General features: G+C 39.5%; 2 protein-coding genes and 1 pseudogene across 2 annotated transcripts; 2 read left to right on the top strand and 1 right to left on the bottom strand.

Annotated features, from left to right (window-relative positions):
• Nucleotides 1–775: 775 nt before the first annotated feature.
• LOC141427157 (probable cytochrome P450 304a1) lies at nt 776–7,437 on the bottom strand. Its single transcript, XM_074086391.1, has 4 exons — nt 7,353–7,437; nt 4,680–4,928; nt 1,330–1,502; nt 776–862 (listed from the first exon to the last, which is right to left on the bottom strand). Exons 1-4 carry the CDS (start codon nt 7,435–7,437, stop codon nt 776–778), a joined length of 594 nt encoding a protein of 197 aa, XP_073942492.1.
• LOC141427122 (uncharacterized) lies at nt 2,273–2,823 on the top strand (annotated as a pseudogene).
• A 3,877-nt stretch (nt 7,438–11,314) lies between the features above and the next one.
• LOC141427156 (uncharacterized) lies at nt 11,315–14,401 on the top strand. The gene is made up of 3 exons (XM_074086390.1): nt 11,315–12,353; nt 12,548–13,431; nt 14,300–14,401. The coding sequence occupies exons 1-3, from the start codon at nt 11,315–11,317 to the stop codon at nt 14,399–14,401; spliced, it is 2,025 nt and encodes a 674-aa protein (XP_073942491.1).
• The last annotated feature ends 3,778 nt before the right edge of the window (nt 14,402–18,179 follow it).

The raw sequence follows: 18,179 nt of genomic DNA, 5'->3' as shown, positions 1-18,179 counted from the left end.
GTAACGGCTACGGAACCCTATTTCGGGCATGTCCAACACGCTCTTGGCCGGTTTTATTAAAGATCCCTAAGTTGTACTGCTCCGGTAACACTGTCCCAGGAAGCAGGTTCCATACTTTAGTCGTGCGTGGAAAAAAGTTTCGCTTAAAGCGGACGGTGCTAGATTGCCAATCATCAAGGTGGTGAGGATGAAATGACTGACGCCTGCGCAAAGTACGGTAGCGAAACTTAGCTGCAGACAACATGTCGTGTCTAGTTGCATGTGTATGTCCCTCCTTCACGCTATTATGGCTAGACAGATTTAGATTAAATTTGGTAAAGACAGCCCGATGTCTGAAGCTATACATAGGCTATTCTCTTTCCCGATATTCCCACGGAATCCACGCAGCACCCCGGAAGCTTATTAACCACTAAGTCCAGAGAAATGCAATTCCGCACTGATGCTCCTCATACAATGCTCTAAGACCATGATGTAATTTTGGGAATTTTCGTGGGAATTTAGTTAGTTTATGCGAGCAAAGTCACGGGTAATGGCTAGTAAATAAATACAGTAAACACGTGGCTGGCACGGAAATGCGTTAATAATATGTTTTACTTAACTAACTTTGATAAGTCGGTGCAAGCAACCTCACTAACCAAGCAACATCACAACTTACAAATTATTGTGTCGCATAGCTTGGGAAAATTAAGCTTTCCGGTCGAAAAGCGAACAAATAGACCTCTTTTCCTAAAGAAACAATATATCCTCGGGAGTACTGCCTACCTACTCATTATTCTTATGAAGACGTATAAGTCTCACAATTCATTCTCTCTATGAATCTTTGAATCTTTGTTACATCATCATGACCCCAGCCCACGTCCCACTGTTGGGAACAAGCGTCATCTCAGAATGTGAGGGCTTGAGCCATAGTTCCCGAGCGGGCCCAGTGTGGATTGGGAACTTCACACATTCCATTGAATTGTTTATAATAATAATAAATAACATGGGACACTTGACACCAATTGGTGTCAAAATAAGCAAACCTAGTCTCAAACTAAGCAAAGCTTGTACTATGGGTGCTTTTCGCAGGTTTCCTCAAGATATTTTCCTTCACCGTAAAGCTCGTAGTAAATTTCGAATGTAATTTCACAGGTGAATTTTGAATAACTCAGAGATGCGAGCCGGAGTGTGAACCCACAAACCGTAACCTGATAATTACCTATTACTGATAATGATTGTTTACATAACCTGAATAAATAATTGTTAATCACACGTCGTCATACCTACACCATTTACTCAGGTGGTGACGAAACGAGGGTCTATCCAAGATATAACTATCCTAATCCTTACCCTTTCATCATCGTTCTGGGGCCCATTGAGCCTCATATCCAGCATCTGCCTGATCTCCTGAGTCACCGCCTCTTCCAACGGCTCGCAGCGACGGCCGAAGCCGTAGTCGCGCATGTAGCGAAGCGTGAATCGCCGCTGGGTGTGCCAGAAGTAGCCGTCCGTGAAGAATATGCCTGAAACGACGGTGTTGGGGGCTACTACGAGATTCGAAATCGAAGACGTATCGTACCGTCCCTCTCACTCTCCTATTTAAATAATATTAGCCTCAGCGGGACGGCAAGATACGAAGTTCGAATTTTTCACTTCGTTTAGGGCCTGTGTAAGTAAGTAAGCAGTCTAGGATTATCATATAGGTATATCCGGATTTCTCTGGAATTTTGACGTTTCCTCGGGACTTTGTTTGCCTTTTTAATTGGTTTAGGTTAGGTATGTACCTACCTATATTAAAACGTGAAATGTTGCAACAGTTAGTGTCACGACTTTTCAGGTTCAAATAATTCAAATAAAAACTGGCCAAGAGCGTCTCGGACACGCCCAGGATAGGTTTCGGTAGCCATTAAGAAAAAAACAAGTTATATTTTTCTAAGGATTTCGTATTGTGTGCGGAATCTTCCATGTTTAGGTATGTTTTATACCTTAGGCTGTTTTTAACTCCTAAACTACTAATAATTCTCAAGCAATCTTAGCCGCTATAATTTTCCTTGTGCTAAATCTGTTATGTTTGCTTATCTGTGGGGGGAGTCGGTGTAGTAAGAGAAATAAAGATTGTGATTTGTCTCATTTGCAAAAGCTAGTTTTTATTAAGAAAACCCTATGACAACATGGTGGCAGCGGTTAAATAAATCGTTATTCAGATTGTTCAGATAAAGTAAATAATTCAGATATTGCGAAGGAACATCGGAGTCATGAAATTCAGGAAAAATGGAAAAACCCGACGAAAATAATGGCGCCAAAGGAGAGATCGGAATCGAAATGCCTGCGTATTTCACCTCCTGGCACATTTAGCTTTGAGCCTGAAGATTGGGAAAAGTATAAAGCCAGATTTGTGAGATACATGAGCTTGTCGGGCGACGATAAATTAGACGATAACGACAAGGTGAATTGCCTTTTGTATTCTATGGGGGAAAAGGCAGAAGACATTATAATTCACTTCGGAACTAAACTCGGCTACACAGATTTGCTTTTCAAGTTTGACGACTTTTTTCACCTAAGAAAAACATCATATATGAGAGGTACAAATTTAATTCAAGAGTTCAAAAGGAGGGTGAAAAGCTGGCACAATTCTTGACAGACATACACAAACAAGCACTAAAATGTGAATATGGTGTTCTGAGAGAAGATCTAATAAGAGACAAAATTGTTATTGGAATCAGCGACAAGTCAGTAAGCGAGCGACTTCTGTTAAATAGAGATCTCACATTAAAAGATGCAACTTTAATATGTAGGCAAGCAGAAATTCAAAAAGAAGAGAGCAAGATGATGGGAATTTGCTAAAGTGTGTAGATCAAGGGGTGTTAGAAGGGTAGATGATGAGGAGGTAAATAGAGGGACCACTCATGAGGTTAGTTTATGTGAAAAGAAAGAAGACTTTATGATAGATGCACGCCAGAATACTTCAGTATGAAGTTTTCAAATTTATCTAAAGACATGAAACTAGCCATCCACATGGTCCACATTCTTATTTATGAAGCGACTAAGGAAGATAATGATAGGGCCCTTCGTGAAGTACTTAAAATACTTCACAATGCAGGTATAACTATAAATAAAAATAAGTGTTTATTTGAGGTTGAGGAGATTTGTTATCTGGGTCACTTGATCAACGCTAGTGGTATAAAAATTGATCCCGAGCGAACAAAAGCTATCAGTAACTTTAAATAACCAAGTAATAAAAATGATTTATTGAATCAGGCCTTACTTTGCGGAGGTCCATATCAATGAACTAAAATAATTTCCTTGTTTACCCGCGACCTTACGATAGCTAAGCTTATGCAAAATATGGGTGAGCAAGGAAATTATTTTAGTTCATTAATAAAAATGAGTTGCTTCAATTTTTAGGCATGGTCAATTTTGTAAGTCGATATATTCCAAATAAATCAGAAATTTTAGATCCATTGCACATTTTGTTAAAAGAAGATCAAATGTTTGTGTGGGGCCCTATTCAGACTAAAGCATTCAATGAAATTAAAGAAAAACTGCAAAATGCTCCTACTACAGCGCATTATGATGTGGATAAAGTAATAATAATCTCAGCAGATAGCAGTTCATTTGGATTAGGGGCAGCTCTGATGCAAGAAGATAGGGCAGGTAATCGATCAATTGTTACTTACGCCAGTAGAACACTCACAGATGCTGAAAAGCATTATGCACAGATAGAAAAGGGAGGTATAGCCTTGGTCTGGGCTGTAGAAAAATTTAGAGAATTATGTTTTGATCATACATGTAATATTAGAGACTGACCATAAACCCCTTCTGCAGATATTACACACTAAGCCGCTTGATGATTTAAGCTCTCGGCTTTTAAGATTTAGACTTAAATTGAGTAGATTCAATTATGAAGTCAAATATATACCAGGAAAGGAGCAGGTAGTGGCCGACGCGCTGTCGCGACAGCCGCTGCCTGATTGTGGAGTTTCAGATATGGAACAGGAGGAGAAGGCAACATCAACATGATAGTGTTAGATACAATACCTAACGAAATGTTGGACAAAATATTTATGGAACAACAACATATTATTATGCATAGGTTTCAAATAACTTACTGCAAATGGATGGCCAAATAAAACTCATCATCATCATCATCATCCCAGCCTATATACGTCCCACTGCTGGGCACAGGCCTCCTCTCAGAACAAGAGGGCTTGGGCCATAGTTCCCACGCGGGCCCAGTGCGGATTGGGAACTTCACACGCACCATTGAATTTCTTCGCAGGTTTGTGCAGGTTTCCTCACGATGTTTTCCTTCACCGCAAAGCTCGTGGTAAATTTCAAATGTAATTCCGCACATGAATTTCGAAAAACTCAGAGGTGCGAGCCGGGGTTTGAACCCACGACCCTCTGTTTGAGAGGCGATAGGTCAAACCACTAGGCCACCACGGCTTCTAAACTCTAATAAAACTCAACTAGGGGTTTTTAAGAATTACTATTAGTATAAAAATAGTTTCTCGATTGAAAGAGACCTGCTTTTGTATTCAAGAATAGTTACACCAGAAACATCCACAAAGATATACTGCAAAGAATTCATGAAGGCCATTTAGGTATCTCTAAATGTCGAGAAAGAGCAAGGCACTTGAAAAGGGCAGTCAATTTGAAACTTTAACCTGTAATCATGTTGTATAATATTTTAGACTCACCAAGCCTCTTCCAGTAAGACCGCAGCCTCCCAAGAATGATGTCCATGCGGCCATCGAACTCCTCTCGATTCAGCACTTCCTTAATGAGAACGGGATCATTGACGATCACAGATGGGATGGCTGCTAGGAAACAGCCCACTATGTCTGTTTTGTATCGTCTCCCTAGCCTTAGGAAGGCTTTGGCAAGATTGTTTGGAGCAAAAGCTTGAATCACGAAGTAAGCCCCGTATATAGGCAGGCTCGGAGGACCTGGGAATCGTAAAGTCAAAATGAGACAATGCAACAATCTGGTCTTTAACTGTCTGTCTGTGCGTCTGTTTTTGTGTCTGCCTGTGGAAACGTAGCTCTGAAACGGGTGGACCGACTTGAATACGGTTTTTTTATTTGAAAGCAGGTTTTTTGGTTAGGTTATTCGGTCAATTGTGAATCTACTCGTAGCAAATGAATAGATTAGGTAGGTACCTACTTCAAAAGCTTATAATTATAAGGAAAAACGGTTTAAATATTATCGGTTACAATAAATCACAATTAGTATGATTATTATGACATTGTTTAGTATAGTACTGTGCTGAAATGAGGACTGTTAGATAATGAGACCAGTTTGTAATGCGTTTCTCTGTTTTGTGTTAAGTTTCCTGTTATAATCTTGAATATTATTAATATAAAGAAAAACCAAGGCTTTAATATGAACTTTCAAACTTTTATTTAGTTACATTCGCTTGGGACTACCTAAGTACACTTAGAGAAATTTGTGAACACAAACATAGATATAGGTACCTACATCGATAGAAGGTTAATATGTGCAAAGGTATTAGTAGAAGGTTATACTTAGGTCATTCACGATGACGCGCGCCGTGGTTCTTATTACAATGTCATTAACCCCCGACGCAAGAAGAGGGGTGTTATAAGTTTGACCGCTATGTGTGTCTGTCTGTGTCCACCCGCTTAAGAGCTACGGTGCCACAGACAGACACACAGACATACAGACACACAGTAACACATAGCGGTCAAACTTAAAACACCCCTCTTTTTGCATCGGGGGTTAAAAAGAAGACCAACATCCATAAAAATACTTATTATACTTAGTAAAAATATTTTTTCTCAAATATTTTCAATGTGAAGTACCTACAGATATCGGCCAGTTACAGTTTTTTATATGTATACCACTGAGTATACCCTTAAATCAATCAAATTCTGATACCACGACGGGACCCTATTTACCATGGCCTAACCATATTGTTGACAGCTCATCTTACGTTGGAAAATAATTTCTATGAAAACTTAATTATAATTGTAGAATAGATGTAGTTTCATAACCACTGTTTATTACCAAAAACTACGGCTTGAAAATTAGCATTCATTACAAAGATACACCAGATCATACATGCCCTGATTTTAGCGTGGACAGTCTTTATCTATCGAAATCTGTAAAATAAGTTATTTATATAGTGGTTGAATTCAATTCTGGCACTCGCCACTATACACAAAATAATCACCTGTGCGCCGTGTTCTAGAGGTAGGTAATATTTATCTGTATTTGTTTATGAACTAAAATAATTTCCTTGCTCACCGCGACCTTACGATAGCTAAGCTTATGCAAAATATGCGTGTTCATGCAGTTCCTCCACCTCCACACTGTAAGAACACACACAAATCACACAAACCCATCTATCACCACCACCACACTACACTGACGCGTTTCGAACTCAACCAGAGCTCATCTTCAGAGTGACACAACCGTACACCATGCTACCAGTTGTTAGACTAACGAACCACAACCACCGTTCTAACTTGTCACTGTAACTCCCAAGTACCCACATACGTTTTATGATACAAAACAAAACTACCCACAAATTGTATTTTGTTTATACCTAAACAAAAAATCCACAAATTGGTTCATCATCATCATCATCATCATCAGCCGGAAGACGTCCACTGCTGAACAAAGGCCTCCCCCTTAGAACGCCACAATGAACGACAACTTGCCACTTGTATCTGTTATGGGCCAAGTGAAAAATCGGTTATTTTTCATAATGCCAGGGCACCTACTGTCGCGACAGGCGCGAATCTCTAGGTGAGTGGCCCGCTTTATTAGTTTTGGAGTGGCAACACTGAATATAAAAAGTGACTGCTGTCAGTCTATGGCATGGCGGCTAATAGCGTCAAATGTGAAATGTGTATAAAGTTGTGATAAAGTTCATTTGTGGAAGTCATCAAGCAGCAACTGCAGTATCTCCATCCTCCCAAAGCTGAGTATACCTGAGTATTCCTATTTCTGCTGATCACCGAGTGTCGAGGCGCCTATGGTCTTTTCGGTGTATCACGTATTAATGTTTTTACTGTTGTTTGTACCAATCACACCCTGTGGGGCGCCAGCTCGGATGCATGCCCACACACATGGTGTGGGATCCATCCTGACTGGTATCTATCTTGGACTCTACCTACAGCTCCATCGGCAACCCAGGGGCATATCTCGCTGTCCACTACGGGACACGGGATCTGGGTTGATTTAGAATCTTGGCGTGCGCAGTGGACCAAGTACTGTTTTGCGAGCGGGCCCGGAGACGTCCGGTTACCCCCTCGCCCCTAGAGTGAGCCTGTATGTGTAGAGCTGTGTCGTAACATTGTGACACGTGATTGAGTCTTGCCGTTCTGATACCAGCTATGTTTTACAGTTGACCGAGAAGTAGTGCACCGAGGAGCGCCACGGGTCTGACCGTGACACTCTGTGACCGGAGGAGTGATCAGGGTTACTCATCTGGCCATAATTTATGCAGGAGGTGGAAGGAGATTACCAGCGGAGACACATCCAGTAATAATATAAGCGAAGCAGAACTATTGGGAGTTAGCAACCTACAAGAAAATGAATTCAGGTATGTTAAATATATGCTACATCGCGAAAGAAGGAATATATCTCATAATAAGCAAGTCTTACCCACAATATGAAAATATAGAAAGTATAGAGATATATAGATATATACAAAATAATCACCCAATCTTTCGCGATATGGTGGAAGTGCGGGTGAAAACCAAATGATAAACTCCCGTACTAAAATTGAGAAAACCAATGTGGGTACAACTAAATTTGTGTTGCTGGTATTTTTGGCCCCCGCCGGAGTGTCCTACAGGAATGGAAGACATCGGTGGATGAATATTATCGAAGAATGATGCATTGAAAATATAACTTCAATTTTATTAAGTACTCTGAAACTACAAGTTATGACTTGTAGCGACATCTGTTGTTTGATAGTGAAGAAAGTCTAGTATGGAAGTCAGATGGGCTACTACGAAACTCGCGAATCGTAGTTCGTATCGCACTCTCCCTTTCACTCACGTATTAAATGTCATAAGCGTCAACGGGACGGCAACATCCGAAGTTCGAGTTTTTGCACTTCGTGGTATAGGACCAGTGTCGCTAGCGCTATTCGTTGCTTCTTTTGTTGGCAGCATTGCTGAAAAAATGGACGCCGCCGAAAGTTTTGGTCATTTCTTATTTTGTTTAGTAAATCAACATAAGGATTACGATAGTATTTAAGCAATTATTCTGTAAATGTATTTCAGGGATTAATTAAGATTAGTTGTAGCAATTTACTTTACGGAATGAGTTGTAAAAATATACAACCGGAAGTGAGACCGGACCGTATACGAACATGGTGACCACTCGCGCGAGATAGAGGAAAAGATTTTAATTATAATTACTTGGTGAATAAAATAAGAATACTCTTAGTTATTTACTTATAAGAAGAAGTTAATTTTAAGATTAATTTCAGACGTTTAAGTAGAGTATATAAAGTATTACGAGTGTGCATATTGTGATAAAAGTTGGTAATCGTATCGTTTCTTCGAATCGCGGCGCGGTAGGTATATCTACCTACCTACCTACCCTGCCTAGGTACTTACCTTTCCGCCATTACTGTATGTCGGCGCTTGAATTTCGTTTGCAATTGTGAGCTAAGTTTATAAAAATAAGCTGGAAAGTGGTAAAAGGTGTTGAAAAACCAATAAGTGTTGTGTTACTTTGAGGTGAGTGTCGTAATTATAGGTTGTAAAAGTTTTATCTTACTTTCTGTTGCATGAATGAAAAGCTCCGTACGAGTAAAGTTTTAGATTTTCCAAGTAACTTTTTTATGTATTGAAATCGGTTCAAACTTGATCTGGACAAACGAAAATAAGCAATAAAGTCCGTATTCAGTGCCGTTTGTCTTGATAGCCAAATCTTGTAGCAAAAACGTTTTGTAAGTGTAAAAGATTTACACACGCGGCTTTTAAGAATTCTAGAAGTTCTCACGTGTGCTGTGCTAAATATCGAATTCTATAGAGTACATAGGTACTAAAAAGAAAACTTATTGAAGGCGGTCTCGGTGTCGCCTGCGTGATTTTTGGTACATACGTAGCATATTATGGAAACGTAAATACTACCTATAGGCATGTATAACTTGGTGTAAGTAATTTTTTAAATTGTTCTTTAAAACACTAGGTACTCGTACTAAAAGGATCGGTAGCACTCTCCTTACCGACTAAGAAAAGTGCACACTGATACACCTGAAGAAAGTTATATTACTACAAGACAAGATGGATTCTGAGAATGAAGAGACCTCTCTAGATTATATTATAAAATCTAGACTTCACCAAATAATAAGAAGAATAAAAGAGCATAGCGCAGAAGCTGAAGCTTATTGTAAAGAAGGTAGCGATAAGGAAGAAGAGGTGCAAAAGGCAAAAATATGTGCGTCTAAGTTGGAGAATATGATTAAACGATTTACAACGGAACTTAATGAATATTTTCGGACTTCAAACAATCCATCACCAGACGAGATCTCTGATATGAGCAACGCTCAATTTAATGGTGAAGAAATTTTAGCTGAACTAAAATGTAGACTGTCAGTCAACGTGGATAAGAATAAAAGAGAGATCCAGAGCGACAAGGAGCAAAGCCGTGCGTTTTCAGCGAAACTACCAACTCTTACGTTACCTGAATTTCAAGGAGATGTGTTAACTTGGTGTGAATTTTGGACATATACAAGTCCAATATTCATGATAGGCCGATACCTGACGTTGACAAGCTACTTTATCTTAAGTCAACATTAAAGGGTGAACCTCGCAGGATTATAGACGGGTTAGAGACTACTAATAAAAACTATGAAATAGCCATTCAGATACTTACAAGCAGATATGGTAAACAATCACAGATTGTTGATGCGCACTATAGTGCCCTTAGCAAAGTAAAGGCTGCAGATACAAAAATAGAGGATTGTCGGACCACATTAAATGAGTTAGAACGTCATCTCAGGGTCCTACAATCACTTGGTGAAAACACAGATCATAACCATTTACGGTACCTTATTACGGAGAAATTCCCAGGAGATCTCATCTACGAAATGAAGATGAAGCTGAAAGAAGACACTGTTGGAGAAATGAGAAAGCAATTGGAAGTGATAATATCTGCAAGAGAAGAAGCTAACAAAATAAGACCGGATAATAGTCCTACCGAAAAGGGAAACCATACAGTAGAAACACTACATATAACGCATAAGAATAAAGAACCTTTAAGAAATAAACCTGCAAGAAGGTACCATAGTTTCAAAAAGGGAAATCACATAAAGAATAATAATATGAGAAGAGAAGAGAATAAGAACGAAAACAAGAAAGGCGAGCGTACACAAAAAATGGAACGAAGCTATTATTCCAGAAGCCAATGTGACACATCACGGAAACGAAAGTATGAACCAATGAGAAATAAGGACAAAGAACAAAGAGAAGGAACAAAGGAATACATAGAGCATAAAAGAAGGAAACTATCTTGCATATTCTGTGAAAAGGATCACTATGCTGACCGGTGTCAAGAATATAAGACAATTGAAGAGAGAAGAGCGAAGCTAAATAAACGCTGCTTCAATTGCCTATCAGGAGACCATTTAATGCGTTTTTGCAAAAGTAGAAAGGAATGCGTCTACTGCTACAAGACGGGAAGACATCATCGAGCTCTATGTCCTGAAAAGTTTACAGCCAGAAAGGAAATGTCGTTAACCGCAGTGAATAGCGGTGAGTTTACAGTATTACAGACTGCGATAGTAACAGTGAAGAACGAGAGAGATCAACACAAACCCGTGACATGCAGGTTATTACTAGACTCAGGGTCTCAAAGATCATATGTCACAGTAGAGATTTCCAAGAAACTCAACCTATCGGTGAAGGAAGAAAATAGGCTATCAATTTTCGGTTTTGCAAGCGAAACGCCTCGAGAGTATGATAGCCCACGAGTCGAATTGGAAATAACTACAAGAAAAAATAGAACTATTACGCTGCATGCCAACGAGGTCCCTACAATTACTAAAGGAGTAGAAACGCCGGTTATTAATCTCGACAAATGGAAGGATATCACTCTAGCAGACGACGGATCCCTCGGAGATAGAGTAGATATTTTAGTTGGGAACGACTACTATTTTAACTTGATTGGTACAGAAAAGGTACGCCTTCAAGACAACCTATTTATAATAAACTCCGAGTTTGGATGGTTGGTTAGTGGAAGAGTAAATACCAAGGAAAGTGAAAATACTTTTTCGGTTATAACCTACTGTCAAAATCACGATCCGAATTGCGTCTACTTTACTGAACCAGACCTACCTCTGAAGAACATGGACATTTCATTCTTATGGGCTTTAGAAAGTATCGGCATTACGGATAACCCGAAGACCACGAGAGAAGACGAAGCTATTAAGCATCTCAACGAAACCATACGTCATATAGATGGCAGGTACATGGTAAAATGGCCATGGGTTGAATACCCTCCAAGGATGCCTACTAACTTTGGGTTAGCGTATGGAAGACTGAAAGGCCTACTCCAACGATTGAATGAGAGTTCAATGAAAGAATATCAAAATATACTGGAAGAACAACTGAACAATGGCGTCATCGAAATCATAAATCCAGATGAAGACGTTTATATCCAGAAAGTACCTCCTATTCATTACCTTCCTCACCACATGGTGAAACAAGAAGGTAAGAAAGGACGGATTGTGTACGACGCGTCTGGAAAGTTAAAAGAGAGTAAGAGTTTGAATGAGTGCATGTATAAAGGTCCGTCGATGATTGGAGATTTGATAGCATTACTCATTCAATTCAGAACAAATAAAGTTGCGATAACAGCTGATGTGGAAAAAGCATTTCTACAAATAGGACTCCAGACTGAAGACAGAGACGTAACTAGGTTCATTTGGATAAAGGACAAAAGTAAACCTCTATCTATGGATAACATTATACATATGCGCTTTTGTAGAGTGCCGTTTGGAATCATTGCAAGTCCGTTCATATTGACAGCTACGCTACGGTATCACGTCTCACAGAATGCACCAGAACTGATTCCTAAGATTGTGGACAAATGCTACGTCGACAACTTCGTTACTGGAACAGACTCTACAGAAGCAGCAATACAACTGTTCATAACCACACGAAAAGTCTTTAATGAGATAGCTATGAATCTGAGAGACTTGATTTCAAACGATAAAGCTTTTCTCAAAACCATCCCATCAGAATACAAAGCCGAACAAACAGAAGAAACAAAAATACTGGGCTTAATATGGAATATCAAGAAAGATACCTTGCGATTGAACATTAAAAGCGAACCTTTTAAAGAAGAAAACGTTAAAGGACCTCAGAGCAAAAGGAAGATACTGAGTACAATTGCTTCTATGTATGACCCATGTGGACTTTGTTGCCCATTGATTTTACCTACGAAGTTGCTAATGCAAAAATTATGGGAAATAAAATAAAATGGGACACAGTCTTACCTGACGAACTGCAAAGAAAGTGGGAAGATATTATTAATCGCTTGGAAGCAATAAAACATGTAGAAATACCCCGTTATATAGGACTTACCGGAGAAGCAGTATATGAGCTACACGGATTTAGCGACGCATCAAAGCAAGCATACGCGGCAGTGATCTACTTGACAGCCGGAAATGAAGACAAAAGGAACATATCATTCGTTATGGCTAAGTCAAAGGTTGTGCCAAAAGAGGAAAGAGAAGATTTGCGCATGCCCAGACTTGAATTACTAGGTTGTTACTTAGGTAGCAAACTATTGAAATATGTCAAGAACGTGATAGGCATCACAATAACCAAAGAATACTTATGGACGGACAGTAAAATAGTTCTAAGTTGGGTCCACTCTAATAAATTATTACCTCCCTTTATTGGGAGGAGAGTAGATGCCATCAAAGAAAATAAGCAGTTGGAACTACGCTATGTAAACACGGAAGCTAATCCTGCTGACCTGGCGACACGACCCGATTTATGGGAAAAGAAAAAGACGCTGTGGCTTAACGGCCCTGAATTCCTAAGACAAGGAAAAAGGAAATGGCCAAGCCATTCCGTATTTGAGACTCGAGACCTGTCGTCGGGGCAGGGTCCTTCGGATACAGTAAACTTAATGGAGATTAACGAGAAAATACCAGACAAGACATTTCGCGAAGAGAATATACCAGTAGATACTATGAAGAGCATTAAAGACCTGCAGAAAGAATATTTTCCACTAGAAAGCAAAGGAAAGAAAACGCGTTTAGCAATTAATTTGGAATTATTCAAAGACATAGACGGACTGTTGCGATGCAATGGCCGTATGAAACATGCAGAATGGTCTTTCGACAAACGTCATCCAATACTAATACCCAGAGACTGCACATTTACAAATGACCTCGTCATGAAAACTCACAGAGAAAATTATCATATGAAAGCTACTCACACGTTGAGCAGAGTAAGAGAGTCATACTGGATTCCAAAGGGGAAGAGTTACGTACAGCGACTATTAGCAAAATGCCCAGAGTGTATCAAGCATAGCGGAGGCCCTTTTAAGTTACCTCCAGCACCAGCATTACCTCCAGAGAGAGTAAATTACTCGTCACCGTTCACTTATACAGGTGTTGACTACATGGGACCTCTTCTGATAAACAACGGAGATGGAAAATAGCAAGAGATGGATCTGTCTTTTTACATGCTTAGTCGTGAGAGCGGTTCACCTCGAAGTCGTACGAGACCTTACGGCTGAAGAAGGTTTACTCGCGCTAAGAAGAATGATCTCTACGAGAGGAATACCATCATTAGTAACATCAGATAATGCTCACATTTCAAGCTGATAGCAGAAATCATTTCAAGTCAATATTGCGTTGACAAGAAGATAAGATGGAGGTACATAATACCCCTCTCCCTTGGGCAGGTGGATTTTACGAACGCTTAATAGGTATTGTCAAAATTGCATGAGGAGGACGCTAGGAAAACACATGCTGAAAGATAATCAGCTCTCAACGATCGTTAAAGAGATTGAGGCCGTGGTTAACTCACGACCGCTCACTAGCGTGGATTCCGAACCCGAATATGTTCTGAAGCCTTCGGACTTTCTGACTGCAGGAAAAGTAATCACATTAGAAGAAGCGAAAATGAGTCCGAACCACAAATTATGACCACAACGAAGACAGAATTAATAAAAGGCTGGAAACGAGCACTCATCATGCTAAGAGAATTTAAAGAAATGTTTTAACCGTTACCTACTAAGTCTTCGCGAGAGATACGGACATCTGCCGCGAGAACCGCGAATAACTTCGAAACTTACACCGAGTCCTGGTCAGATCGTACAGATCAAGGGCGACTCCAAGAATAGAAACGACTGGAAGGTAGGGAAGATTACAGAACTGATCCGAGTGCTGACAGTCTATGTAGAGCAGCAATAGTACAAGTAGAGGACACTGAGTACACGCGTTCTGTCGCACATCTCTACCCTCTCGAGATAGAGGATGCTCCAGAGCCTATTGCGAACATCAGCAGTAAAGGAGGAACTCGTCCTTTAGTGACACCTGATCACGACACGTTAAATATAGAGAGTGTGGAGGAAATTCGTCCTCTGACACCTGATTTAACAACAGCTGTAATACCTCAACCTCAAGTCATTGCACCTATGCCATTGACGATGGAAGATCACGTTAGTATACAAGATGAAGACGCAGAACATGCCCGACAGAACATGAAGATGAATTGCTACCTAATACAACTGAGATGAATGATATGGATGTGAACCAGAGGTCGAAACGAGCTGCAGCCACTAAAGCCATGGAGAGAATCAAGGAATGGACGCGAGACCTGACTGCGCTACTGCTTCACTCCAAAGCCTTGCGCCGCGGGAGTGTCGCGACAGGCGCGAATCTCTAGGTGAGTGCCCGCTTTATTAGTTTTGGAGTGGCAACACTGAATATAAAAAGTGACTGCTGTCAGTCTATGGCATGGCGGCTAATAGCGTCAAATGTGAAATGTGTATAAAGTTCATTTGTGGAAGTCATCAAGCAGCAACTGCAGTATCTCCCATCCTCCCAAGCTGAGTATACCTGAGTATTCCTATTTCTGCTGATCACCGGGTGTCGAGGCGCCTATGGTCTTTTCGGTGTATCACGTATTAATGTTTTTACTGTTGTTTGTACCAATCACACCCTGTGGGGCGCCAGCTCGGATGCATGCCCACACACATGGTGTGGGATCCATCCTGACTGGTGTCTATCTGGACTCTACCTACAGCTCCATCGGCAACCCAGGGGCATATCTCGCTGTCCACTACGGGACACGGGATCTGGGTTGATTTAGAATCTTGGCGTGCGCAGTGGACCAAGTACTGTTTTGCGAGCGGGCCCGGAGACGTCCGATTACCCCCTCGCCCCTAGAGTGAGCCTGTATGTTTAGAGCTGTGTCGTAACATTGTGACACGTGATTGAGTCTTGCCGTTCTGATACCAGCTATGTTTTACAGTTGACCGAGAAGTAGTGCACCGAGGAGCGCCACGGGTCTGACCGTGACACTCTGTGACCGGAGGAGTGATCAGGGTTACTCATCTGGCCATAATTTATGCAGGAGGTGGAAGGAGATTACCAGCGGAGACACATCCAGTAATAATATAAGCGAAGCAGAACTATTGGGAGTTAGCAACCTACAAGAAAATGAATTCAGGTATGTTAAATGTATGCTACATCGCGAAAGAAGGAATATATCTCATAATAATCAAGTCTTACCCACAATATGAAAATATAGAAAGTATAGAGATATATAGATATACAACAATAATCACCCAAGCTTTCGCGATACCTACCAAGGTCACCTAAGTATATATACTATTACCAAATATCTATGAAAATCTGTAAGTAAAGTAATTATCTATAATTGTTGAATTTTATAAGTGTTATAATGCCCTTATTAACCACTTGGTCCATGACATATCCACCGGTACTGAATTGTAAGTAAAAGTCATCTTACCTGGTGGGAAGTGTCCGGCTTCTTAAAAGCATTATGTACATATACATGAGAGCTCCAGGGATGACCAATGTCGCAAGTATTAGTAGCCCAATCATCTTTGATTCTGAATGCCCTCAAACTAAAGTGTGACGTCTTGTACCACGCGAGTCCAATAACTTTGTGATAAATGTTCTCAATACTCCACATTAAACATAATGTCTACGATTTATTTGCAAGCATAATCTACAAGTCATTTAAGGTAAGTGTACACTGTTTTTGCATGTTAAGAAATATTAAAATGCCAAAATATTTAGTTTAAGTAAAATAATAGTATATTTTTTATCGAGGGACTAAAATAAGCCAATATATCCGAATTGGTTATCCACCCAAGCTTTAGCGGGTGTCTATTTATCCGAGGGTTTATATTAACTTTTAGTCTCGAGGTGAAAACTTATTTTTCATTTTGATTGCGAGAAAACGCTTTCTGTGAAAGAATTAATGCGTTTTTATTCCTCCAGAGCATAAAACTTTCATAGATTTTTAAATAAATCTTTCTAGATTTCGGGGGCAAAAGATTATGAATTATGTCTTTTGCTCTGCTCGACATCATAACTTTCACTCACTTGACGACATTGTGAGAATAATCAATTTATTTTAATCGTTTATGATTTACGCTCTACAACAATTTCAAAGTTATCGCGGTAAATATTTTTTTCCAACCAGACATATATATAACAAAATCGCATCGGCGAAATGGTCCATACACAAACTTATTTATACCCAAACTAAGTACTGGCTGTTTGAGTTTATCTCAGTCACCTGAAGTAAATAAAAATAATAATTACTTTTACTCCCTAGGGACTAAATTACTCACTTTACTCCCGCCTCGTAAGGCTATATTGACCTACTTTTAGAGCATGAGAAGTGAAATAGTAGATTGTTTTACAAGGGACTAAAACATGCCATAATGATACGAAATGTTTATCCACCCGAGCAAAACGAGGCTATAGTTATTAAATTAGGTATTAGAGGCTTGTAGTACGCGTGTCATTATGGTTGTTTAGTCTCGCGTTAAGCACTCTACTTTTCACTTTGAATGCGAGGGAAAAACCGACGTTTTGTTCAAAATTAAAATTACTTTTTAAAAATGTACGCTCAATACGACATCTGTTCAAAATTCAAATAGTTTCTTTCATTTTTTTTTAAGTGTCGCTTTAAATGCTTGCATATTAGCCAACAGATTCAAAATTGAAACTATTTTAAAACTAATTGGACCATGCATAATAAAATGAATTCATCCTTAATATAATTGAATAGATTCATATCCATAAGCATTAATTGTATTTCACGAAATTAAATCATGTTTTTGATATATTTTTGCACAATTGTCCTTTTGAGGTTATTTCCAATTATGTTATGGCCAAAAAATTTTCTATACACTAATCACTAAAAATGGTGTTAATCACAACCTTTTGGCAGTGGTTTCCAAAGTAAAAAAATAGCTTTAATCGCTACGTGTCCTGAGGCACGGTGGATGGACGACCTTAAGAGAGTCGCTGGCAGCGGATGGATGTGTGAGTATATCAATTGACGTAACGAATATTTTGTTTTGCTTGGTTTACTATCTGCACAACTTAAGTTATTACAAAACAGCACACGTTACAAGTGTATCATAAGTTTATTACAGATTGAATTGATGATACTAAAACAAATGAAAATGGCGTGTTCTTTTTTAGGGTTCCGGAGCCAAAATGACAAAACGGAAACCTATAGTTTCGCCATGTCTGTCTGTCTGTCTGTCTGTCCGTCCGTCCGCGCTCTTGCTCAGGGACTATAAATGCAAGAAAGCTGTAATTTTGCACAGATATATAATAAACTATGCCGACAAAATAGTACAATAAAAAATAAAACTAATTTTTTTGGTGTACCTCCCATAGACGTAAAGTGGGGGTTTTTTTCTCATTCTTACCCTAGTTTTGGATAGGTTTTTTAAAACATTACGGGGTTGCTAAGACAATTTTTCGATTCAGTGATTTGTTTGCGAAATATTCAACTTAGTGCAAATTTTCATTAAAATCCAGCGTCCCCCTCACCTCTAAAATCTAAACCGGTGGGTGGAAAATTTGAAAAAAATCAGGATGGTAGTAAGTAAGTATATCAAACTTTCAAGGAAAACTATAATGGCTACGTTTGCTTGCCTAAGGTATAAAATATACCTAACTTTGAAGATTCCGT

Source organism: Choristoneura fumiferana, chromosome 4 (assembly GCF_025370935.1).
Source record: "Choristoneura fumiferana chromosome 4, NRCan_CFum_1, whole genome shotgun sequence".
NCBI classification, from domain to species: Eukaryota; Metazoa; Arthropoda; class Insecta; order Lepidoptera; family Tortricidae; genus Choristoneura; species Choristoneura fumiferana.
The sequence above is the reverse complement of the archived record's forward strand: the minus strand, read 5'-3'. Positions and strand labels throughout refer to the sequence as shown.